General features: G+C 50.3%; 1 protein-coding gene across 13 annotated transcripts in view; it reads left to right on the forward strand.

The window, feature by feature from the left end:
• DNM2 (dynamin 2) overlaps positions 1 to 25,521 on the forward strand; it is a 96,812-nt gene that overhangs the window by 35,281 nt on the left and 36,010 nt on the right. For all 13 annotated transcript variants that reach the window (XM_019659253.1, XM_019659249.1, XM_019659248.1 and 10 more), the window contains exons 2-6: positions 615 to 688; positions 11,751 to 11,900; positions 15,044 to 15,247; positions 17,960 to 18,058; positions 23,689 to 23,849. In XM_019659253.1, coding sequence (XP_019514798.1) covers positions 615 to 688; positions 11,751 to 11,900; positions 15,044 to 15,247; positions 17,960 to 18,058; positions 23,689 to 23,849 — 688 coding nt within the window. The remainder of the gene's footprint in view (positions 1 to 614; positions 689 to 11,750; positions 11,901 to 15,043; positions 15,248 to 17,959; positions 18,059 to 23,688; positions 23,850 to 25,521) is intronic.

Here is a 25,521-nt window from a genome sequence, read left to right on the forward strand (position 1 = left end):
ATATTTTTTAATTAAAAAGCTGTATTGAGGGGTCACTTATGTGCTAGGAAATTCACCCATTTCAAATGTTGAAATGCAATGACTTTTAGTAAATTTACAGTAAATGTTAGCAAACCACCACAGTCCAGTATTAAAATATTTCCATCACCCCAGAAAGCTCCTTCCTCTCTGTTTTCCACTACTGTCTTTTTGGGATACGAAACATATTTCGTCATCAACTACTTTCCTTTTAGTCTTTGTATCATATATATGGCATTATATTAATTTAAAACATGTATGTAGGAAACATACTGATCTCTTTGGGGTCTGGGGGAGATGGTTAAAATATTTGTTAAGGAAAAGGCCCTTTGGGTGTGCTGGGGCTGGAGCACAGCCAGCTAGAGGGAAATGGTTCCATTTGTCACTAACCTTCCATCCAGTCCTTCCCTGTCCCCCACCCCCTGTGATCTCAGGACCCTTCAAGGCCAGAGCGTTCCCCAGTGCCCTGCTGGGGTTGGTGTCTTTGCTGAGGTCGCCCAAATTGCAAGAGGGGATTGCTCCACCACATGTGGTCATACTTCCTGTCCTGCAAAACCAGCCTCATGAGTAATTTCTGTCCCTTTCCCCTCCCACAGGGACTTCCTTCCCCGAGGTTCAGGAATCGTCACCCGGCGGCCTCTCATTCTGCAGCTCATCTTCTCAAAAACAGGTACAGTGGGGTGCGTCAAAGCTGTAGCAAGAAATTAATGTGGATGCCGTGTCCAACAGGAGCCACACGGCTTACGATGGAGTCTCTGATGGCTGGGTTTTAATTCGTGTTTTCCACGTGTGCAGGGAAGTTGAAGCACAGTTCACTGAACTGAACACCGCCCCCCCACCCCCACCCCGAGAGTCCTCAGCCGTGAACAGGCCGCCAGGTGCCATATGTGCTTGTTGTATTGTGGATAACATGTTTTTGCTGAACGTTTCAAAATCAGTAGTAGACATTGTGACATCAATCCAAATGCTTCCTTGTGCCTCCTCTTGCAGTAAGGACACTCTGCTGCAGTCACAGACCACACCCAAGAAAAGTAATCATTCCTGCATGTTATCTAATGGCCAGTCTAGACTTATGTTGCCAGTTATCCCCCAAATACCTCCCCTGGCTCATTTACAGCTGCTCTCATCAAGCCTATGCAACACTCCATCGTTTCCAGTTTTCATTAGAGTAGCATCCCTGCCTTTTTTTTTTAATTATGACGTTGACTTTTGGGAGAGAACCTCCTGTTGAATAAAGAATGGCTCACATGTAGATTTCTTTTTCTGTGTTCCCCTTGGTGGCCTCAGTTTTATTTCTGCTCTTCTCACATAAGTCTGACATGACATGGGCGTGTCTTCCAGCTTAAAACCCACTCAGGCATCCCAGGAAAGCATCCTTGGAAAGCATCCCAGGCAAGAAGGTGGAGGAGAGACAGGAGCCATCAGGGTGGGTCTTCTCTTCTCTCCAGAGCCCTGCGGAGGTCTCCATTCAGGGTCTCTGTGCTGCTTCCGTACTGACCTGAAGTGTCAGCCCAGGCCAGTTCGACACTGGGAAGGCAGCTGACTCACCCTTATTTTACAGATGGGGAAGAGGAAGCCAGGCCAGGTTACCTGCCTTTCTAAGAAGCTGGCACCAAATCTGGGATCTGATGTTAGAGCTGTGCCAATCCTCGTGCCTTCATCTTCTGACTCCATCCTACCCGCCTGTTGGTGGGCGTCGCTCCAATGAAGGGCAGCAGTGGATTGGCCAGCACCTCCTCTTTGTGGGCTCTGCCATGTCATGGGCCATGGATGAGCCACTGGGCTGACTCCTCTGGGTTCGGATGTCTAATCTGCTGTGCCAGGACGAGCAGCAGTAGAGCTGCAGGTTTCAGAGTCCGTGGATCAAAGCCATAGAGGGCGTGGCTTGTTGGGTTTCTGCTTCCCATGTTTCAGGTTGATGGGGTAGAAGGGTGATAATTTGCATTTTAATGAGTTCCCTGGTGGTGCTGATGCTCCTGGCTCTTGACCACACTGGGAAAACCTCTGCCCTGGTGGGTAGGGGCTGGGAGCTAAAATTGCCCAGGTTCCGGTCCCAGCTTTGCAGCTTACTGGCTGGCTGGCCCCTGAGGAGGGACTGCTGCTTACAGCCGTGTTTCCTGTCTGGACAGTGGAGATAATAATAGCAATGCCTTCTATTGGTTGCTTGCCATGAAGACCATGTTATTTAGAATAGGTACATCCTTAAAGCAGTGCCAGGCACACTTGAGGCCTTCACTGCGGGGTGCTGTACAAATGGCTGTGGTGTTGTGCTTGTTGCCAGCCTGTTAAGGGGCAGCTTGCTGGGAGAACAGGTTGGCTGGCTTCCTGCACAGGAAGGTCATGACCATGTCATGGTAGGAGGGCTCCCTCATCACCTCCATAGTGGTTGTCACCCAGCAGTGGTCCACGGAGCACTTTGTGCCATAGGCTGGTCCAGAGCTGGGACACTGAGGTAAACAGGACCAGGACTTGCCACCTCCTCTCCTGGCACTTTCATTAGTGCCCAGAGACAGATGAGGGAGACTTAGAGGGAGGCCAGGAAGGAGACACACAGGCCTGGCTCTCATCAGATGGGAGCATGTGTGGTGGGGGGAGGGTAACTCCATCACAGAGGGCGGGGACATCAGGGAGCTTTTTCGAGAAAGCCATGTGTGCGCTGAGGCTAACGGTTCAATGGGTATGTCGGGGAAGGAGGGAACTCCCCTTCCCAGCAGAGAGCAATATGTGTGAGGACCGTGAGGCCCTGATGCCAGAGTGGCCTCTTAGAGGAACTGAAATTCCTTCTTGGGGGAGGGAGGAGAAGCACATGATGAACAGCAGCCCTCCGGGAACACCAAGGGCAGGAACTTGTGGGCACATATCTGCCCAGTGCCTGACCCAGATTAAGTTGAAATCTCCATTCCTGTTATCCCCACTTCACAGAGGACCTAACTGAGGCTTCTGAGCTGAAGCCACTTGCCTGAGGGCCCCCGGGAGGGTGATCTTGAAAGCCCTGTTTTAAACTCACGCTTGGGGAGTATGGCCTTAGGCTGAGGTGTGACTTAACCAGATCATTTAGCTGGTGGAGAAGAGAGCACAGAGACCATTGCAGGGGCACCTAGGAGGAGGTGGGATCAGGTGCCCGGGACAGGTAGGGACAGGGTGGCTTCTGTGGAGGTGGAGATGTAGTTTGATTCTGTTGGGCTGGGGTGCGGGTATCCCACATGGGCTTGCATACCCGCCCTTCCCCATCTGATTATGGCATTCCAGGTCTCTTAAGGCCCCAAATAGATATGTGCCCTCTCCGTGCTGGGTGTGGGCCAGATACCAGTGAGGCAATGTGAGTTCTCTTAGGGTCCCAGCGCCCCCTGAGCCCAGCCTCGCTGAGAGGGGAAAGTACAGGACATTGTGGGAGAGTATATCACACACTGGCCGTACTTTGGGAGAACATTCTAGGCAGGGGCAAGAGTGTGCAAAGCCGTGAGGTGAGGCTGGGGAGGGACCAGGAGGCACGTGGTGCATGGAAGGCGTGGTGAGGGATTCAAGTTATGGGAGCCCGAGTAGCACTCGGGGTGGGGAGAGATGGCACAGCCCACTGGCTGCCTTGTGGAGGAGCAACAGGCAGGGACAGGAGTACAGGTGGGGAGGACTGGGAGAGGTTAGCCTGGCGACAGGCGAGCAGTGCTTTGGTGTGAAGGGCAGTCTAGAATGACCTCAAGGTGTGGAGGCCACCAAGGCGCTGGGGCTGGGGGCTATGGGTGCGTGGTGGGACACGCCGCTGATGGGAGGGAGGAAGCTGAGTGCGGTGTGGGACACAGTGATGGCTGGGGCTCCTGGTCCCCTCTAGGGGCTCCTAAAGATTGAACTTTTGTCTCACTGGGACACAACTCAGAGCCACGTTGCCACCCTTTACTGTCTGGGGCCTTGGACAAGTAGCTCCCCTCTCTTGTGCCTTTGCTTCCTCATCTATAAAATGGGGGTGGTAGTGGCACCTCCCTGGTAGCCCTGGCACCCCTGTGGCTGTGGTGTGGCCCTGAGGCTGGGGCTCAGCACTCCTCTCTGGCTCCTGGGACGCCCAGTGCTGTCCAGCTTCTCTTCCTCCAGACTGGTCTTGGTGAGACATTAGTTTTAATCGGCTTTGTTTAAAAATTACCTCAGACCTCAGGCATCAGGAAGTTTGGTGGCTCATAGGTGAACCCTGCTCCTTGGGAACAACGCCTGTGCCTCATAAACCCCGGGTGCTTGGGACTGTTCTTCTGTGGAATGTGGATGACGGGGGCCTCCTGAGCCTCCCCTCCTGACCTTGACCTTGGCCAGTGCTCACAGGAGCCAGAGAGGGGTTGTCAGGACTTGGCTCCCAGCCTCCTCGTGGTGGCTTTGTGTCCCTGATGGGGCCTTGCTGGCCTATGGAACCTTACCTCCTCCGGTCCCTGCTGCAGCCCCAATCTCCCTTCTCACCCTCAAACTGGGCTCATTTGTTCCTACCTTCCAGGCCTTCTGCTCACTGTGCTCCCTGCCTGGTACACCCTGCACCATCCTCCTGCTCCCCTCAGGGACCCCCACCCTCACCCCAGCCCCCAGTCACTGCTGCCTTAGTTCCTATGCAGCTCGTGTTACATGACATCATCCTGTCATCAGTCTAGTTGTGGAGGACGTTGCTTCACTGGCCCAAGTTGGCACCATCATTGCGCTCTTCCCGGGCGAGGCAGATCAGTCGCCGGCTTCTGGACGGCCGCTCACTGCGGCTGCTGGCCGCTCACGCTGGCTGCTGGCTACACATGGTAGCCCATGGCAACCCACTGCCACAGGGGCTGCAGCCTACGCCATCGCCGGCGACTCACGGCAGCCCAGCTCCAGGTTGAGCTGTTGTTCAGCATCTTAGCTGTAGAGGGCAGTGTCACTGGCCCTCATATGTGGGATCCAAACCGGGGCCCTCTGGCATCCCAAGCCAGTTCTTAACCATCGCGCCACTCGGCCGACCCCTCTTTTATTTTCTTAATGGCTTCTCTCTTCCTCTGCTCCAACTCCAGTGCCACAAGAGCAGGGATGCTGATCGGCTTTGTCCACCGCTCTCCCCGCAGTAGGTGCTGCATGCCTACGTGTGCTCTAAGGGTTGCTGCTGTGCCCCTTTTCTCCTGTGGGTGGGATTACCAGTGACTGTGCTGCACCTTTACCTGTTAGCCGGGCCCTGGCAGGGCCCTTTCTATAAAGCTTATAGAATGCAGTAGTTGGGGACACACCTTGTATCTCAGTGAGAAAGCCAAGCTGGGAGCTGGCTAGGGTCAGGCTGGGGGCTGGTCAGGATGCCAGCCAGGGCTGTCACCTTCTCCAGTGTGTGTTCTTTTTCCACACCATCAAGCAACTCTTCAAATTTTAAGCGGACACGTACCAGGTGTCCTACAATTTAGCTCAGTTCTGGCACTACCTACCTGGAGATACTGTCAGATCCCACAGGGTAAGGGTTCAGTGCCACAAGACTGTACCACCCCGTACCACTCTTTAGACACCAGTTGCAAGTTCAGGTCATTATACATGCCCCTGACCAACTTGGCTATAGATTGGAGGTTCCAATGATTCCCTCCTTGGGTTCAGTAATTTTCTAGAGCGGCTGAGAATTCAGAGAAGCATTTTACTTATTAGGTTACACATTTATTATAAGAGTATATAACTCAGAAACAGCCAGATGGAAGTGATGTGTGGGACAAGGCATGGGGAAAGGGGCGGAGCTTCCACGCCCTCTTCCAGCACCTCCACCTGTTCACCAACCTGGAAGCTCTCCAAACCCGTCCTTTTAGGTTATTGTGGAAGCTTCATCATGTTGGCATGATTGATTACATCATTCCTCATTGGTGGTTGATTCAACCTCCACTCCCAGGAGGTCGGGGGTGAGATTGAATGTGCCAACCCTCTAATCGTATGGTTGGTTCCCCTTGACATAAACTCAGGTGTGGTTTATGGCTTATGAGTATTTAGACTCCTGTGTGGCTCCTATCACTTAGGACTTTCTAAGAATTAGGAGCTCTGTGCCAGGAATGGAGGGAAGACCAAATGTATTTCTTAATATAAATCACAGTATCACAGCCTCCCAGTGGCAGCATGTCCTAGACTGGGACATGTTCACTTGTCTCAAGTCAGAGGGAGCTTGAGGACCAAATGAACTTGGGAGATGCCATGTGCTTTGTCCCTTCTTGAGTGGCTAAAGACTCTAAGAAGTCCCTGGAGACCGGATCCAAGTCCCTGGAGACCGGATCTGCCCCACATAATTCCTCCCAGGCCAGGTCAACCAGACCAGCATACCTGCCTGTGCCAGGTTTCAGGAAGGCAGACCCCACCTCTTGCTACCATGGGTGGGCCTGGTGGTTCTGCTCTTTGCTGAGTTCAGCACAAAGAAGGGATGGGATCTGTCCATGAAGATCAGGGCAGAGCCCCTCCCTGCAGAGCACTGAGACTCCAGGCAGTCTTGCAAGTGTCCTTAAGACCAGTATCTGAGCTATCTGTGCACTCCTCATGGGTGCAGCACTGTATTTGATGGCTTTCGCCTGTCGCCTCAGCACTGGGTTCTGTGTCATTTCATTGTGGGATAACTGAAGCCCTGATAGAAGGGTGTGGCTAGGCACCTGTACCGCCCTCTTTTCTTCTTGTCGGCTCCTCTCATGTGGTGCCTGACTGGCCTTCTCTAGGCCTGAGGGGTGGGGCTGAAGGCAGGTTGTTCCAGCAAGACATTTCACAATTCTTAAGAAATGTCAGCAGGCATGTGACGAGGCATGTGACCTGGTCTGCATTTGGGGTAGGGAGGGTGATCTTTTGACCTTGCTTTCAGTCCTGTGGGTCTCCTTGAGCTCCTTTAAAACAGGACAGTCCAGAAGTGATGTCTGAGGGGATTGTGGCCTCTGTCATGGGGTTGCTTCCTCAGGCCCCAGGTAGCCCGACCCCCTGAAGGTAGTGGCATGCACTTGTCACCTGCCTTCTGAGAACACCTTTTTTTTTTTTAAAGCTGAGCCATCCTGCCACTTGTTGGCAGCTCAGCTCGGGCCGGGCATCGAACTGCTGTTGCTCAGAGCTCAAACTCTTGAGCGAGCTCTTAACCAACTGAGCCACTCAGCCAGCCCTTGAGAACACCTTCTTGAAGAGCCTAGAGGATGCCCGAGCTAGGGGATTAGCCGTTTAGCACAGTGGGGACCCACTTGGCAGTCACGTGGAGTTGTATCTTCCCAGGTAACAGCACCTAATACTTTGTAATAGGCTGCTCAGTAAAACTTTATTGATCTACTCTGTACCACACACCTGCTAGAGTATGACTAAAACAAAATCCTTCATTTCCTCTCTTGCAACTCCAGCTTTATCGGCACATGCGTGGTGTGTCAGTGTGAGGAGTACCATGGAAGAGGGGCCAAAAGGACAGGGCAGGGGTGCTGCTGGCGTCAGGTGATCAGGGTGGGCCTCCCAAAGCAAGGTGTTTAGAGCTGAGACCTGAAGGAGGAGGCAGGGAACAAATTCTGTGGGGAGAGCAGAACCTCCTTCTGGAAAAAAAAAAATGCAAGTGCATTCACTGACCCCACAGCTGGGATGAAGGGGAGAGCCCTGTGGTGGGCAAGGGTGGCTGACTCCTGGGGGTTGGCAGTGTGACTGCTGCTTTATTCCTTTATTCCTGCTGTGCCCCAGGCCCTGGGCTGGGTCCCACGGAGCTCTGAGGCCTGAGTACACATACTGAACCTCCTTCCAGGGAAGCTGCTTGTTGAGGAGTGCAGGTGTGTTTGCGTGGCTTTCGAAATGCTCTGGCACGGACCAGGGCCGGGTGGGACTGGCTTTGTTACCTGCACATGAGGAACAGATGATTTGAAAACACTGCAGCTGGGCTGGGGATGGGCGCAGCTCTGTAGCAGGGACTGGGCAGGCAGAGTGTGCAGTGACTTGCCCTTGGCTGCTGGGGATGGGTTGAGGAGCCGTTCAGGTATTGCAAACTAGGGGCTCAGTCCTAAGACCTCCTTGGGCTTGTTGTGACAGTGGATAGTTAAATCATCTTCAGCATTCAAACATGTACAGGGCTGTGGGGGCCCAGGCTAACCCCTCCTGTCTATTTCTCCTGTTTTTATTTTCCTCACAGGGAAACTAAGGTACAGAGAGTGGTGAGCCTGGCCAATGGGCAGCCTCCCTCCCTCCCCTGTAGCCTCTCCCTGGTCCAGAGCATCCTTAGGATAGGGGAAAGGTCGCCACATAAGACAGATGGCTCGGGCACGGGTTCTCTGCCTACCCCCTCCCTTACCTTCCTCTATCATCTCGGGGTGGGCTTGGGACTGGAGATGGGCAGGCCATCCCTCCCAGTTTCTGGTATGTTGGGTCTCTGTCATACCTGCTGTGACACTTTTGTGCAGTGTCCATCTTCCCCATCGGACCAGGAACTTGGCTGGGGCTGGTCCTGTGTCGTCAAGTAGTGCTTTGGGAAGGAAGGAAGGAGGGAGGAGAAGAGAAAGCAGGTGGCCCCGCCAGACCCTGTCCTTGTTCAGCCCCCTATATATCCAGCTTGGTGGTTTTGGAGGTGCTGGGCCACCTCACAGAAGTTGAAGCAAGAACTATATTCTTGCAGAATCATTCAGTCATGCATGTAATTATTGAGCACCTACTGTGTGCTCAGAGGGAATCCCGGCGACCAAATTGAACAACACAGATTTCTTTGCCCTATGAGGTGGACCTTCCAGCTCGGAACCAGAGAAAAGACACAGGATGAGAAGATAACTAATATTAGAGTGCTTGGAGGGGATGACAAGGCATAAGGATAAGACACTGAATAGGGAACAAGACAGGGGAGGCCTGTCATCTCAGGTGTGGGCCGGAGCAGGCCTCACAGAGAAGGTGACACCTGAATGAGACAGGGAGCCATGAGTGTGCCTGCACGCAAACAGAAGAGCCCTGAGGCAAGAGCAGTCCTGGAGTGTGAGCAGGGAAGCCAGCGTGGCTTCACCGGAGTGAGTTGAGGTCAGAAATTGGAGGGGAAGGAAAGTTTGTAGGGCCCTGTGGGATGTGGTGAAGACTTTGGCTTTTACTTGGGTGAAGTGGGAGCCATGGAGGGTTTTTGTTTTGTTTTGTTTTAAATTGGAGAACAGCCATGGTCATTGGTTACACATTGGTTTCATGCTACAATGGCATAGTTGACACTTTTAGGAAGGGCGCAGCTCACAGTGGCCCATGCGGGGATTGAACCGGCAACCTTGGTGTTATCAGCACCACGCTGTAACCAACTGAACTAACCGGTCACCCCAATGGAGGGTTTTGAGGAGAGGAGGGCCAAGGTTTGGCCTTAAGAAGGTCAGTGCTATGGGGGAAAGCAGGCTTAGTAGAAGCTTTTTAATGTTGGTATGACTCTGGAATTTAGCACATGGTTCCAAAGTGACAAGAAGCCCAATAAGGAAGGCAGGTGATGAGGGATGGGCCTGGCTGGCTCCTGAACCTCCCTGCTGCCCCCGACCTGCTGAGGAAGAAGCCAGAGCTTTCCAGCACTGTCACCTGCATATCCTTCACCCACACAGATGGGAGGCTGCCGGCACATGCAGGGCTCTGGAAAGCCACAGCTAGCAGGTCCTGGTCCCATAAACATGATCCACAGTGACCTGGCTCTGTGGGGGTGAAGGCCCAAGATACAGGATGGGGTGCCAGGTGGCATGGAGTCAGGGAAGACTCCCTGGAAGAAGTGACAGACAGATAGGCCCTGAAAGAGGAGGAGGTGGGGATGGGCCTTCTAGGCACCAGGCCTGGCAGGGCAGACGTCTGCAGGGGAGAGGGCCCATGTCGTGGTCCTCAACCCCTTTCCAATCCCACGCCCCTCTGCACTCTTCCTGGAAGGGATATGGTCTCTTTGGGGTGCTGAGCCCAGGGCCTTAAGCGGGAAGAAAACAAGTTTGCTGTCAGGGTTGGAGGACTGTTCCATTTTGGGGTGGCTGCTGCAGAAAGAGCAGCCAAGTGTTCCCTCTTGTCCTTGTGGAGGGCTGGAGCATGACTGTCCTTGGGACCTGGGTCAGCTGATGGGGGTGGGGTGGTTGATCTGGACCCTCCAGCTGGCATTGCCTCTGCTGTCGAGTGGCTGGTGCCCATGCTGGACAAAGTCCTCAGTGCTCTGAGCCCTAGGAGTCTCCCCTGACGCGGGCCACAGCGGTGAAGAGCCTGCAGGTGGCCTCACAAAGGCCATGTGACTTGGGAGCCACTGCCTGGAGACAGATTATCTGAATTCCAAATCCCAGCTCCACCACTGAGCTTGGGCCAAGTCACCTCACCTCCCTGGACCTCAGTTTCCTTATCTGTGATATGGGCCTCACAGAGATGCCTACCTGCTAACGTTCTCACTCATAAGGAATAAATGGGACCACACGCTGGGCTTGGCCAGAGCGAGCAAGTGCTGAGTGTTGGCCGTAGTTTGTTAGGTTACTGTAATGTGATGGATGGCAAACCTTCTTGCACTCATTTCTTTCTGTCTCGTTACACCTATGGGTAGAGATTTTAGACCTGCCTGGCCTTTCTCTGTTGCAGGCCTCTATGTCCATCCTTACTTTTGAGGCAGCTAATGGTATGTATGCTCTGATTTATGTAGCCAGGTCTCCTCCTGGTGGACATTGAGACAATTTCCAGTTTTTTACTTTTTGAAAGCATGGTTTTACACATCTTTGCATCTCTGCAGTGGTCCAGTTCTTTAGGATGTTTGCCCCGTGACTTCCCTCTTTGTAGCATCACTGTAGGAGCTGTGCAATCTCTGAGCCTTGTCCTCAACATTTACTATGAAAATTCAAACATAAGGAAAAGTTGAGGAATTATATAGTAAGCATCTGTAAACTCAGCACCTACATCCTACAGTGAACATTTTTTATCCTTGCTTTATCTTATGTCTGTGCTTTGGATTACTCTGGCTTAATGATAGGGCCAGCACTGCCTCTTTAGTCACTTATATATTTTCCTCTATCTCAGGGTCAATATGGCGTTCAGACACCCTGGGCTCAGAAGGTGTGAAGAGATCTCTTACATTCACTCGAGGCCCTACCCAGAAAGCATTTCTCCTGAGGGGTGCATGTCTAGGTGGGGGACCCCTTGAATAGCCAGGAGGGGAGGAAGGAAGGAGGGTCAGCGAGACAGGCTTTGGTGAGGCCAGCAGTTGTGCACTGTTCCCCATACTGTGAGTGCCTTGGGGAAGGACAAATGAGTCCTAGGGACATGTGCCAGCTGGTGAGCGCTGGTGGCTTGGGATTCCACTAGGATAGCAACTTGTGTCTCTTTTGACTGTGACCCACAGCGAGGTAGAACCTCATGACCCAGGACTCAGTCTCACATATGACACCACAGCAGAAGTTTCATCAAACGTACATCACCCGTGCTCTGAGTGATGAATGCCGATATTTCCTCTTCTGTTCACCAAAAAAGAATAAATGCTGGTCACATCCACCTGTTGATTTTTTTTCTTCTTCTTTGACTCATGTTACAATGTATAGTTTTGCAAAATGCTTCATGAGAACCTCCGTTCCATGGGGACGGGATCTTTGCCAGTTTTGTTCCTTATGGAATCCCTAAGGACCGGAAGGGGGCTCGGTCTATAGGAGTGCCCTCATCAAATACTTCTCATGAGGAGGAATCTATTGCTTCCAGATTCCTAGAGCGACCGTGACTGGTTCTTCATGTTCTTTGCTTGCACAGTGCCTGTTCCACAAGGCCATCTGCTCCCCACCCACTGCAAGTTCACCTCTTTCTCTTTTTGAGCATCTTTTTTCCCTTTGCAGAATATGCCGAGTTTTTGCACTGCAAGTCCAAAAAGTTTACAGACTTTGATGAAGTTCGACAGGAGATCGAAGCAGAGACCGACAGGGTCACGGGGACCAACAAAGGCATCTCCCCAGTGCCCATCAACCTGCGGGTCTACTCGCCACACGGTAGGCAGCGTGGGCACAAGCCTATCATGGGGGCAGAGGAAAGCTGACAGGTTGGGTTGGCCTCACTGTCACAAAGAATATGTGCCTCCTCGTTTTCTTCACATGCACACTTGGTCCTCTTGATCTGTAGCTTCCCACTTTTGGTAGGAACGTGGCACTGAGAAATTGATCTCAGCTCTAAGAAAAACATCATGCCAGGAAGACTGTTGGAAGCACTGGGGACTGGGACAAATTGCAGCTGTATGCTGCTCCTTTTATTTGTTTGTTTTTAATTTTTTTCTATTACAGTTGACATTCAATATTTAATTATTTTGAAATGTACAGCACAGTGGTTAGACATTTATATAACTTACGAAGTGATCCCCTCATAAGTATAGTACCCACCTGACACGATACATGGTTAATATTGTTGACTATGATAATTATTGACCAGATTCCCTTTCTGTACTTTACATCCCCGTGACCAGGGGTCATCGGCAAACGGCGGCTCGCAAGCTGCATGCGGCTCTTTGGATATGTTCCGTCTGAAAAGTTTGCTGACCCCTGGAAGAGCCAATCCTGTCCCTCACAATAATTTAAAAATTATTCGAGAGCCATAAATATATTTTTAAATAATCACCATTATGTGAATAATATCCTTTAAAATTTTTATAAATGAAACTATGATAGTTTTATTTTTATTTTCAATTTTACTTCAGAGTGGTGCGGCTTGTGAGCCGCAGTTTGTGGACCCCTGGCGGCTTTTCCATCTCAAAAGTTTGCCGACCCTTGCCTGTGACTATTTTGTGGCTGCTAATTTTGTATGGTCCTGTAAAGAGGCAAACAACCACTTGGCTCCCAGGTTATGACGGCCACATAGTGACAAGTGAAACCAGCCCAACGTAGACAGCATTTCTGTTTCTCAAGAGGATCCAGAAAGATAGACTTCTTTGCAAAATGTCCTGATTTTAAAACTCTGCATCATTTAAACAGAGCAGCATGGGGTCACGTATAGCCTCTGGCCATGTGCAGCCTCTGGCCCAGAGCACGGACAGCATTTAGGGAATATTCCAGCAGACTTGAACTCCTCAGCATGGGTTTCTTGTGATGAGTTTTAAAATTTATTTTTGAATAAATGATGTCTATACATGACTCATCTTAAAAAATTACAAAAGAATATACAGCAAAAGCCTACCCTGGCCCCAGTATTACAAATAGTTTTCATGTTCTTGAAATGATGATGCATATGTAAGTATTTATGAATGTATACATGTGTTTATCATATATGTCTGTTTAACCACTTACACTAAATTATAGCATTATATAAATTATGCCTGTTTTTTATTTTTATTTTTTAAATATTTTTTTAAGATTTTATTGGGGAATTGGTGGAGGGGAACAACACTGGAGAATTGGGGGAGGGGGAACAGACAAGTTGCTGTCGTTTTGTTCTTCAGTCTAGTTGTGGAGGACGTTGCTTCACTGGACCATGTTGGTGTTATTGCACTCTTCCCGGGTGAGGCAGATCAGTCGCTGGCCTCTGGACGACCACTCACAGCAGCTCTTGGCAGCTCACACCGGCTGTTGGCCACTTACACTGGCTGCCGGCCACACACTGTAGCTTATGGCCGCCCACTGCAGCAGCGGCTGCAGACTCAGCCGTCAACGGCAACTCACGGCAGCCCAGCTCCAGGTCGAGCTGTTGTTCACCATCTTAGCTGTAGAGGGCAGTGTCACTGGCCTCCATGTGGGATCCAAACCGGGGCCCTGCTGCTCAGAGCTGGCTTCCCAATTCAGCTCTTCACCAACGCACCACTCGGCCGGCCTTGTTTGTTTGTTTTTAAAGATTTTATTGGGTAATTTGGGTAAGGGGACCAGCCAAGTTGTTGTTCTTCAGTCTTTGTTGTAGAGGGCACCAGTTTCCATCTGGCTGCCCGTTGGCAGCTCGTGGCCTCTAAGCTCAAGGTGCTGTGTTCAATCTTAGTTGCAGGTGGGCATAGCCACCATTCCATGCAGGAGTCGAACCAGCAGACTTGTTGTTAACAGCACATGATGTATCCACTGAGCCATCCTGGTGGCAGCTCAGCTCAAGGTGCCGAGTTCAGTCTTAGTTGTGGGTGGGTGTAGCCCACCATCGAACAGGCAATCTTGTTGTTACACCACCTGAGCCATCTTGCCACCTGTTGGCAGCTCAGTGACAGCTCAGCTTGGGCGCAGTGTCACTGGCCCATGTGGGAATTGAACAGGTGGCCCTGTTGCTCAGAGCTCACGCTCTTAAGCCAACTTTTAACCACTGAGCCACTCGGCCGGCCCAATGCCTGTTTTTTGTGTAGATGCATATCAGAATATGTTGGGGGTTTTTTTGTTTGTTTATTTTTAAAGATAATTTATTGGGGAGTTGGGGGGATGGGAACAGTGCTGGGGAATTGGGGGAAGGGTAACAGACAAGTTGCTGTCGTTTTGTTCTTCAGTCTAGTTGTGGAGGACGTTGCTTCACTGGCCCAAGTTGGCACCATCATTGCACTCTTCCCGGGCAAGGCAGATCAGTTGCCGGCTTCTGGATGGCCGTTCACACTGGCTGCTGGCTACACACGGTAGCCCATGGTAACCCACTGCCACAGGGGCTGCAGCCTACGCCATCGCCGGCGACTCACGGCAGCCCAGCTCCAGGTTGAGCTGTTGTTCAGCATCTTAGCTGTGGAGGGCAGTGTCACTGGCCCTCATATGTGGGATCCGAACCGGGGCCCTCTGGTGTCCCAAGCCAGTTCTTAACCATCGCGCCACTCGGCTGGCCCCCAGAATATGTTGTTTATCAGTGTGTCATCTTTTTGTTTTTAATGATTCCTTGGTATTGGCTGAATCTTTGTGCTGAATTAATTAGTCATTCGAATGGATTCCGATCTGCAGATGCTGATGTCCTCATTTAAAACTGCAACACTGAAATAGAGTTGGATAGAGGGTGTCTGTAGGGTAGTCTTAATCTCAATTAAGCATACTAGGAGGGGAGTTACTGGATCAAAAGTTGTGATCCAGGTGGAGCAGCAGAAGGAATCCTGAGACCTGACCCCCTGGCTTTTGGGGGAATGGGCTGACTGGCTGCAGTGGCTGTGTGTGCCTCCCCTCCCCCAGGCTCTGATGACCTTTCCTTCTGGTTTCCCTCCCAGTATTGAACCTGACCCTCATCGACCTCCCAGGCATCACCAAGGTGCCGGTGGGGGACCAGCCCCCAGACATCGAGTACCAGATCAAGGACATGATCCTGCAGTTCATCAGCCGGGAGAGCAGCCTCATCCTTGCTGTCACCCCTGCCAACATGGACCTGGCCAACTCAGACGCCCTCAAGATGGCCAAGGAGGTCGACCCCCAAGGTAACCATCAAACCTCACAGCAGCGGATCCCTCTTCCAGGTGCCTTGGAGCATTGCGACTTGCCCAGCATTTTTTATTCCAAGTCACTAGCTTTCTCCTTGGCACATGGCTTCCCTAGGAAAAGTCTGTCTGGGACACGGCATATCCCATGAGTCCCGGCAGTGCTAGACGGCGTCTCCTGGGAGGCCGTTGTGTGGCAGCTGGGCATTCCTCCTCGGACATGATGGTCCCCACTTCTCCTGCACTGAAAGCTAGTTTAGGGAAATGGGAAGAGCCCCGCCTTCCCAGGGCATAGATGCTAGTCCAAATCCCACCTCTAGAAGGTATTTACACTCCCGAGGCTTGGTCCTCTTTCTGTCCAGACGGGAGCCTCAATCCCAACCTGCGAAGTTGCTGAGAGGACTAGAGATGTCTCCATAACTGCTCAGGGGCCAGGATGGGGAGGTGAAAGAAGGTGAGTTAATGAAGCAAGTTGGGACAATAGAGAGTAATGGGGACTGGGCTGTGGCATCTCTGGCTCAGGGCATTCCGGGTCAAACTTTGCCAGTGTCCGTTTATTCACTAAATCTCAGTTAAGCACCTGCTGCATGCCAGGCTCTGTTTTGGCCTTGGGAACCCTGCAGGGGACAAAACTGACAGGGTCCCTGCCACTGGGGGCTGATATTCCAATGGGGGAGGCAGACTCCAACAAGGAAATAAGCAAGTAAGCCTACTTTGGTAGGATTTCTGGTAGAGTATATCTGGTAGAGGTAAGCACTAGAAGAAAATAGAACCCTTTGAGAGTGCCTGGGGTGGGAGGGGTCAGGGGCCTGTGAAGGTGTGAGGTTTTAGGCAAGACCAGAATCATAAAAAGAGGCCAAATCCAGAAAAATGGACAATGGATGCCAAATAGGCTGGGTGTGATTTGAGCCTGGGGTGCCCAAGACACAGCAGGGAGGCCTGCGCGGTTGGAGTAGAGTGAGCTAAAGGGAGGGCAGGGGCGGTGAGGCTGGGGCTGGGGCCAGGGCCATTTCCTTGTGGGCCACTGTGTGACCTGGCTTGATTCTGAGAGTGTTGGAGGTTTAATGGAGTGTGACACACACTGAAATACATTTTACGAAGTGCTCTCCAACTGCTTGATTCCATAGTGGTTTGGAGGGAGTCAGGGACCAGCAAGGAGCTGGGGGAGACAGGCTCTGTGGCTCATGCTCCCTGGTTTCTAGCTCTGAGTCACGCCTAGTGGGGTGGTCAGTGTTGGGTGGTTGCTGGTGGCCCTTTACCGCCCTGGACTGCAAGCTCCTCAAAGTCTAGGGCTATGTGTGTGTTAAGCATCTTTGTTCTGTGGGGGACAAGCTGTGCTGACTTCCCCCCAAAGTCATCCCAGGAACACTTTCCCAGGGGGGGCCGCCCTTGCTGACAGCCCCCCACAGCCTCCCTGTCCCCACAGTCTGGTCCCACCAAATGGGGTGTGATTGTGACAAGGACGCTGCAGAGGCTTGATCAGGTTGTGAGAAAATCTGGATGAATACAGTTACGCACCATTTGTGAACTTGATGCTGGCGTTCTTCCTTGAAAAAGTATTTTTCTGCCTTTAACAGTATTCATAATTACTACTCAAAAAATGTCACCATTGTAGAATATAGAATCTAAAAAGTGACAGCTTCTCTTCCCCTGCAGAAATACTGGTGACCACACTGGGCCGATACCCTTTCAGAGTTTGTTCTTCCATTTAAACTCACATTTTAAAAAGGGGATGATCTTTATTTATTTTTCTGTGATATGTGCGTGTGTTCCTATTACCATAGGGACGTATATACACAGCTTTCCACCAGGTGCCCCACTGTTGCCTTCTCTTCTCGAACATTTGGGTTGTTTCAAGTCTCTAATAAACAATGCTCTGGTGACATCAGACATTTCCAATAGAGTTAATATCCCCAGATTCCCTTGCCTGTCACATCTCTTTACCTTGCTCTGCCTCTCCCCTCCTGACCAGGCATGAGCTTTGTGCATATTCACACCTGTGACCTCGGAAGAGGTAATTCCAGCTCTCACCCTCATAGCAGAATGGGAGCAGGCAGGGGGCCTGGGAGGGCATGCTGTTTCCTCCTAATTGCCCAACCTAGCGCCTACGGGAGATCTTGCTGGGCCTCACTCAGTCCCCTGAGTGTTGTACACATGCGTGCATGTGTGGGCACACACATGGCTGGCACTGGTGGGGGAGGTTGATCTGCAGGTGTCAGGCTTTGCTAGGAGGGCCCTCTAGATTCTGGGTGACCTGGGGAGGAGTAGAATTCAATGGGTGGCTTACAGAGTGGAATTTTGGCCATTCAGGTGAAAGGTTTCCCCAGAAATAGTTTGCATGTTCTTTTGGGACTTCGTAAGCAGAGAGCACAGCATGACGCCTGTGACCCGGGAGTGTGATGAGGTTTCCCCTCATGCTGCAGCAGCAAGATGCAGTCACTGATCGTAAGAATGATGACGACAGTGGCCAGTGTTGATTGATTAAACGTTTGCCATACTTTAAAACCTGCCGTGTCAGGTTTATTTTCATGGCTAACCTCCTGAGATTGGTGCTGTTACTGTCTTCATTTGACATGAGGAAAACTAGCATTCAGGCAGGTGACGTTATGGCTTGTGCCAGGTCACACAGCCTGGAAGTAGGGGGGCTCAGTTGGACCCATGGTGGCTTGGGGCTCCTTCCTTGTGGCGCCCTTGACCTCTGGGCTTTTTCAGGCCTGCGGACCATTGGCGTCATCACCAAGCTCGACCTGATGGACGAGGGCACCGATGCCAGGGACGTCTTGGAGAACAAGCTGCTCCCCTTGAGAAGAGGTGCGGCTGGGGGCCACGAGGTGGGGAGTAGGGAGCTAGGGCTATGGGGCGGGGCAGTGGGAGGCCACAGGGCCAGGGAAGGGAGACCTGGGGGGGGGGGGTTGAGCAGGAGAGCTGGTGCACTCCTGCTTTGTAGAAACAAAATTTTTTTTTTGTTGTTCTCATTATTGAAACCTTGGCAAGTGCTCCCAGNCAGGGACGTCTTGGAGAACAAGCTGCTCCCCTTGAGAAGAGGTGCGGCTGGGGGCCACGAGGTGGGGAGTAGGGAGCTAGGGCTATGGGGCGGGGGGGGGGGGGGGCAGAGGGCCAGAGGAGGGCAGGAAAGGTAGGTGGGGTTGAGCAGGAGAGCTGGTGCACTCCTGCTTTGTAGAAACAAAATTTTTTTTTTGTTGTTCTCATTATTGAAACCTTGGCAAGTGCTCCCAGATAAATTCCCCTATCATCTATTTCCCAACTCTTCTAACTTCTTTTTTTCTGAGTGAACTCAAATATCTTTTTCTTCCTGTTTGTATACATTCATTTTTTTTTTTTTAAGATTTTTTTTTTTCTTTTATTGGAGAATTGGGGGAAGGAACAGCACTAGGAAATCATGGAAGGGGAACAGACGAGTTGCTGTCCTTTTGTTCTTCAGTCTAGTCGTGGAGGACATCGCTTCACTGGCACATGTTGGTATTACGATCATTGTGCTCTTCCTGGCTGAGGCAGATTGGTCACTGGCCATTGGATGGCCGCTCACGGCAGCACATGCCAGCTGCTGGCCGCTCACACTGGCTACCCGCCACTCACTTAGCTCACGGCAGCCCACTGCCGCCCCAATGCAGCCTACGCCATCGCCGGTGACTCGCAGCAGCCCAGCTCCAGGTTGAGCTGTTCACCATCTTAGCTGTAGAGAGCACAGCGTCACTGTCCCTTGTGTGGGATCCAAACTGGGGCCCTATCCTTTAAAATTTTTATAAATGAAACTATGATAGTTTTATTTTCATTTTCAGTTTTACTTCAGAGCCACATGTACATACCCAAAGAGCTGTATGTGACTCGCCAGCCGCAGTTTGCTGACCCCTGGCAGCTCTTCTGTCTCAAAAGTTTGCTGACCCCTGACCTACGCAGTTCAATGACTACAGTTCAGTTGACCCATGCAGTTCAAACCCATGTTCAAGGGTCAATTCCGGTTGGGAATTTGTATATGCAGAGGACCAACTATAGTTATACATGGATTATAGACTGAAGAGGGGGATGGTGCCCCTAATCCCAAGCTGTTCAAAGGTCAGCTGTTTACGATTTTTTAGATAGCCACTAGTTACCACTTTGTGGCTCTCCTTCCAAAATGTTCCCCAGAATTTGTAACTTTTTTTGTTGTTTTTTTTTTAGCTGAGCCATCCTGCCACCTGTTGGCAGCTCAGCGGCTACTCAGCTCGGGCTGGACTCGAACCGCTGTTGCTCAGAGCTCAAACTCTTGAGCGAGCTCTTAACCAACTGAGCCACTTGGCCAGCCCTCAGAATTTGTAACTTTTATTCATTTTCATACTTACTATTATGAACATTTTTCAACATTCTTAAAAGTAAAGAAGTGTGAGGAATCCCCATGAACCCCCGCCTCAGTGGTTATCAACACACAGCTAATCTTGAATGCCCTGCATGTCCTCACCTCCTGTTGTCATTGTCTCCCTGGGAGATTATAAAGCAAATCCTAGGCATAATATCATTTTACACATAAATACCTAAGTTTCTATTTGAAACCCTCCCAGACCCTTTGTTTTTTTCTATAACATTCATTTGTGGAAGAAACCAGATCACATCCCACACTCAGGCTTGGCCAATGGTAGGTGCATGTAAACTGATAATTAGATCTGAGGCCTGATTAGGCTCAGTTTCAGGTTCAGATTTTTTTTTTTTAAGATTTTATTGGGGAATTGGGGGAGGGGAACAGACAAGTTGCTGTCCTTTTGTTCTTCAGTCTAGTTGTGGAGGACATCGTTTCATTGGCCCTTGTTGGTATTATCATTGCGGTCTTCCCGAGTGAGGCAGTCGCTCACCGGCCATTGGATGGCTGCTCATGGCAGCTCACGAAAGCTCACACCAACTTCCAGCTGCCAGCTGCCCACGCTTGCTGCCGGCCACTCACGGTAGCATACAGCAGCCCACTGCAGCCTACGCCATCGCTGGTGACTCAAGGCAGCCCAGCTCTAGGTCGAGCTGTTCACCATCTTAGCTATAGAGAGTACAGTGTCACTGTCCCTCATGTGGGATCCGAACCAGGGCCCAGCTGCTCAGAGCTGGCATCCCAAGCCAACTCCTAACGAACGCGCCACTCGGCCAGCACTCAGGTTCAGATTTTCTGACAGGAATACCCTAGGTATTTTTATTTCCAAAAAAATGAGAATAGCAAACATTTATTAAATGTCTGGTACTCTTCTAAGCTCTTGATGTGTAAGAGCCTACTTCATTCTGATAACCAACATGGTGACTGTATTCTCATCCCCACTTTATGGATGAAGAAACTGAGGCAAAGAGAGGCCAAATCCTTTGCTCCAGCTCTCACAGCTAGCAAGTGACAGAGCTGGTTTTGAGCACCAGCCCTCCAGCGCCATTCTGCTTTGTGACCTGATTTTCCATTTCACATAGCAGACTAGTAGAACATTTCCCCACAACAGGCAAATATTCATCAAGATGATTTCAAAAGGTCCTGTGGAGTCCTTTATATGGAGCTGTGTCTGCTTTCTTTCTTATTCCCCATGTGTTGGACACTTAGGTTGGTTCTGGATTTTCACTGTGGCATATTGTTGACTATCCATCTAGATTTTTGGGTTTTTTAGACCATTTCTTCCCTAATTGCATTCCTTCCTTTCCCATTCCTTCCCTCTGGGATCAGCTCTCAGCTGTGGACACCTTCTGGCTCTTGTACCTTGCCAGCACCATTTTGGTCTTATCTTTTGCTTCTGGGGTTTTCCTCTGTAATATCTGGGATAGGCATGGGGGAAACATTCAAATCTTGATTGCCACCTTTCCCCAGCACTGCTCAGACACTAAGTGTCAAGTGGTGGCTGCAGATCAGTATAAAGTATGTAGTTAGGGGCAAAACCCAAAAACTTATTTGGCAGCAAGGATCAGAGGCTGAAGAGCAAATTGGTGTCAGAGGTTTAGGAAGGGGACGGGTCAGTGCTGAAGAGGGAGGCAAACCCCATTTGCCCCCATGCCCTCCACCAGCCACCAGCCCTCGTGCTCCCTCGCACACATCTTGGGCCACCATCTTAAACTCCGAGGGACATTTGTGGGGCTCAGCATTGCTGCCCGAGTGGCCAGATGACGTGGATCTCCTCATCTTCCTTCCTTCTCGCTCACTGTGGTGTATGTCTCCCCTCCTCTGCCTTCCTGTTTGTTTCCAGGAAAGTGGCTCTTCCTGTCTCCATTCACTTATATGCTCACTCCCGACTTGGGACCTCAGCCTCTCTCTCAGTTTTCTCCTTTGCCCTGCGGCTTTCAGAATCCCTCCAGTTGGATCCTTTTCTTGGCTTATGAAAGACTCAGACCTCTGGCACCTTTAGAGGAACCAAAACCCACGCCAGATGCCTCTCTCTGCCTCATCTGTAAAATGGATATAATGACTAATAAGGAGAGGACAAAAAGCGATCAGGTCTTCACAAGACTCAGCAGGCACCACTCCCCTTCTTCCCAAAAGAAGCGTTGAAAGACCCCTACTGCTGAGAGAACAGGCCTTTTACCACCTACCCCCAGTCTAATTTTCCAACTTCAATTATGTTACTAACAATGAATAACTGCCTCTGTTCATTGAGCACCTACCTTGTGCCAGCCACTAGGCTAAGTTCATTTCCCATGACACCCATTCGTACACCCGTATTGCTGGGTGCATCAGAGGCTCCTGGTGGTTCTGGCTTTTTGAGCAACATCCTGCTTCCCTTTTCTTCTTTCTCCTCCTCTTTATGTTTATCTCTGTCTATTCTTTATGTCCAAATATTACAGATCTTTTCTTTTCACTAGCATTTTTAGCCTAAAAAAATAGTTTCTCACATTTGGGGAAAAATTCCAAAATAATACTAAAGGCTCTCAGTTGAGGAGACTGTCTCTCAACCCCCTCCCCCAAGTCCCATTTCTCATGTACTCATGAATAACAATTAAGATATTTCATTCAGAATATTATAATGTAAATACATTTTTAGGGGCGGGCCTAGTGGCTCAGTTGGTTAAGAGTGCGAGCTCTGAGCAATAGGTCGCCGGTTTGATACCCACATGGGCCAGTTAGCTGCGCCCGAGCTGAGCTGCCACTGAGCTGGTGAGAGCGCGTGCTCTTAGTAGCAAGGTTGCCGGTTAGACACCCATTTGGGGTGGTAGATTACTCCCCCCCACCCTGCAACTAGATTGGAAGTGGCGACTAGACTTGCACCCCCTACAACTAAGATTGAAGGACAACAACTTGACTTGGAGCTGATGGATCCTGGAAAAAAACAATGGTCCCCTTCCCCAATTCCCCAATAAAAATCTTTAAAATAATAATAATAATACATTTTAAAAATGCACCTATTTTTTTTCAAATACTTTTATAATTTCATATTTAATGTGTAAATCTATGATCCCTCAAGAATTAATTTTGGTAGGCACCCAACTTTGCCAACAGCGACCACTGAATAATCCAGCTTCCCTCCTACAGAGTTTGAAGTGTTGGGGTGGCCAGTTGGCTCAGTTAGTTAGAGCAGCTGGTTAGCTCAGTTGGGTAGAGCGCAGTGGTAATAACATCAAGGTTGCCAGTTCAGTCCCCACGTGGGCCACTGAGATGCGCCCTCCACAACTAGATTGAAACAACTACTTGACTTGGAGCTGATGGGTCCTGGAAAAACACACTGTTCCCCAATAAAAGTTAAAAAAAAAAAAAGTCAGCAACAGAGTTTGAAGTGTTAGCTGTTAGTGCCCACCTGCTGTTGGGTGGTTTTGGACTTTCTGTTCCATTCATCTCTCTGGACTTACTTGCCCCAATATATCCAATCTTTTCCAATATAATAGCTTTAGAATAGGTTTTAATGTCTGGCAAGATTAGCTGTCCCCAAATTGCCCTTCTTTTTGAGATTTTTTTTTCTTACCTGTCTTTAAAGCTCAGTTTGTGGATTTCATCTTTTTCAAAGCTTGTCTCTATCTACCCCCCTCAAACCAGGCTGGATGTAATCTCTCCTTCCTCTAGACCAGCGGTTCTCAACCTGTGGGTCGCGACCCCTTTGGGGGTCGAACGACCCTTTCACAGGGGTCACCTAAGACCATCGGAAAACAAAAAGATATTTACATTACGATTCATAACAGCAAATTTACAGTTATAGAGTAGCAATGAAAATAATTTTATGGTTGGGGGTCACCACATGAGGAACTGTATTAAGGGGTCGTGGCATTAGGAGGTTGAGAACTGCTTCTCTAGATGCTTAGGTTGCTTTTCGACTGCACTGTGTTTGCATTCTCTGTATTGTTTCTAAGTAATGCATACAGCCTGTGACTGTGTGTCAGTGACTTGTAGGATGGAATCCACGTCTTCACCTACATCTTGCCTGGCCCTGTGTGCCTGGGCTGCAGTGGGCACCTGGGCGCTTTGGCCCTCCAGGCAGTGCCCCTACCCTCACCCTCTCTCCCCACAGGCTACATTGGTGTGGTGAACCGCAGCCAGAAGGACATCGAGGGCAAGAAAGACATCCGCACAGCACTGGCGGCCGAGAGGAAGTTCTTCCTTTCCCACCCAGCCTACCGGCACATGGCTGACCGCATGGGCACCCCACACCTGCAGAAGACTTTGAATCAGGTAGGGCAGTGGTTTGTGCAGTTGCGCGTGCTGTGCACTGCACAATAGCTGCCATCCAAGATGGAACTGGCCTTGGTCTAGAACAGCTCTTATTTTAGCAGAATTGGTTCAATCCACCTTTGATTCAGGGCCTATTGAAGAATGATCAGTAAGTTGGTATCAGTAATATTATTACCATTGCTATTATTATTACTATTTCTATTATTTTAATTGCCATTGTAATTATTTAGTCACATATCCAGAAGTTTGCATACGGTTCCTGAGGTTGGTGACCTGGGTATGAACACTTGGCCTGAACCAAAGCAGAGCAGCTAGTAGTACCAGAGAGTAGCTAAGTAGGAAGACTTCAGATTCAGAGCCTGACCCTCATGGGCCCAAAACAAGCCCAGATCAGCTTCTGACCCGATGGCCTTGGACCAGGGGCCCAGCCTTTCCAAGCCGCCCTCCCTTATCCATCAGTCAGGAATCATCACCATCCCTGCCTCCTAGGGCTGGCATCTGCTAAGTGCTTAGTGCATACAACTGCATGAAATGCAGGACATACCAAACGCCATCAATTCCAATATTTCACTGTTTTATTTTGCTCTTTTATACACACACACACACACACACACACACACACACACACACACACACACAAAGGGTTCATAAATCAGTATAAAAAATGTACAGTGAAGCGCCTCCCTCCAGCCCACAGGGCACCACTGTTAGTACTGCTTAACTTTCTTTCTGTCCATAAAAGCAAAAAGGACTTTTGCAAATCACATTCTTACCGTAAATGATGACACAGTCATGGATGCCACCCTTGCATTTTTTTACTCAGCAGTTTCTCCTGGAGCTCTGTTCATGAAGAAAAGAGCCCTCCTCTGTCTTTCATGGCTGTGTAGTATTTCCTAAGCACATGGGCCCTAATCTGTTTAACCAGTTGCACTTTGGAGGCCACTGGGATGGCTTCTCATCTTCTAGTCAATATGTACTGATTTACTCGACTTCCCTGATGGGGGATTAGGTAACCACACTAACAGGCAGTGCTTGTCCTTAGGTGCTGTCCTGATGTGCCCTTCTGGGGTTGCAAGACATTCCCTCCTTGATACTTTATGGCAGCTTCCTGGATGGTGGCAGGGCCTCAGAGCTACAATCCAAGAGTCATTCCTTCACGTACACCATGGGGACACAGTGGCAACATGAGAGCAGGGCCCTGTCCTCTGGGAAGGCAGATTTCTAACTGGGGGGACAGACTTGGAACAAGTCACCAGATAAATGCTCAAATGCTCACTTATGTGTTCGGTAGTGATGGGAGCCAGGAAGAGAGTGGGCACAGAGCAGGAAGGCAGAGATTGCGCTTTAGCGGAGCAAAGAGGGAAGGAAGTGTCTAGTGGGAGGGGCCCTCCAGGGAAGAATGCGGGTCTGCCTGGGCAGAGGGGTGGGAAAATGGGACGGGAAGTAAAACTCTCCTGAAAATAAAACGCCCCTGCAGGCCCCTGGTGTCTCCTCTGAGATCCCACAGCTAAGCTGGCCTCCTGGAGCTGTTGTCCTTCCTCCCCTCCATTTCCCCCTGAGTTGCATGGAGTTGCTGTAATGCTGTAGGTTGCTGTTGGAGACCAGAGTGGTCTGCTGAGCAGGTAGCATAGCTCTTGACCTTTGGAGATCTTCAGCTCCTTTAGAGGGGCCC

The sequence above is a fragment of the Hipposideros armiger genome, unplaced genomic scaffold, assembly GCF_001890085.2.
Source record: "Hipposideros armiger isolate ML-2016 unplaced genomic scaffold, ASM189008v1 scaffold_298, whole genome shotgun sequence".
In the NCBI taxonomy this organism is placed as follows: domain Eukaryota; kingdom Metazoa; phylum Chordata; class Mammalia; order Chiroptera; family Hipposideridae; genus Hipposideros; species Hipposideros armiger.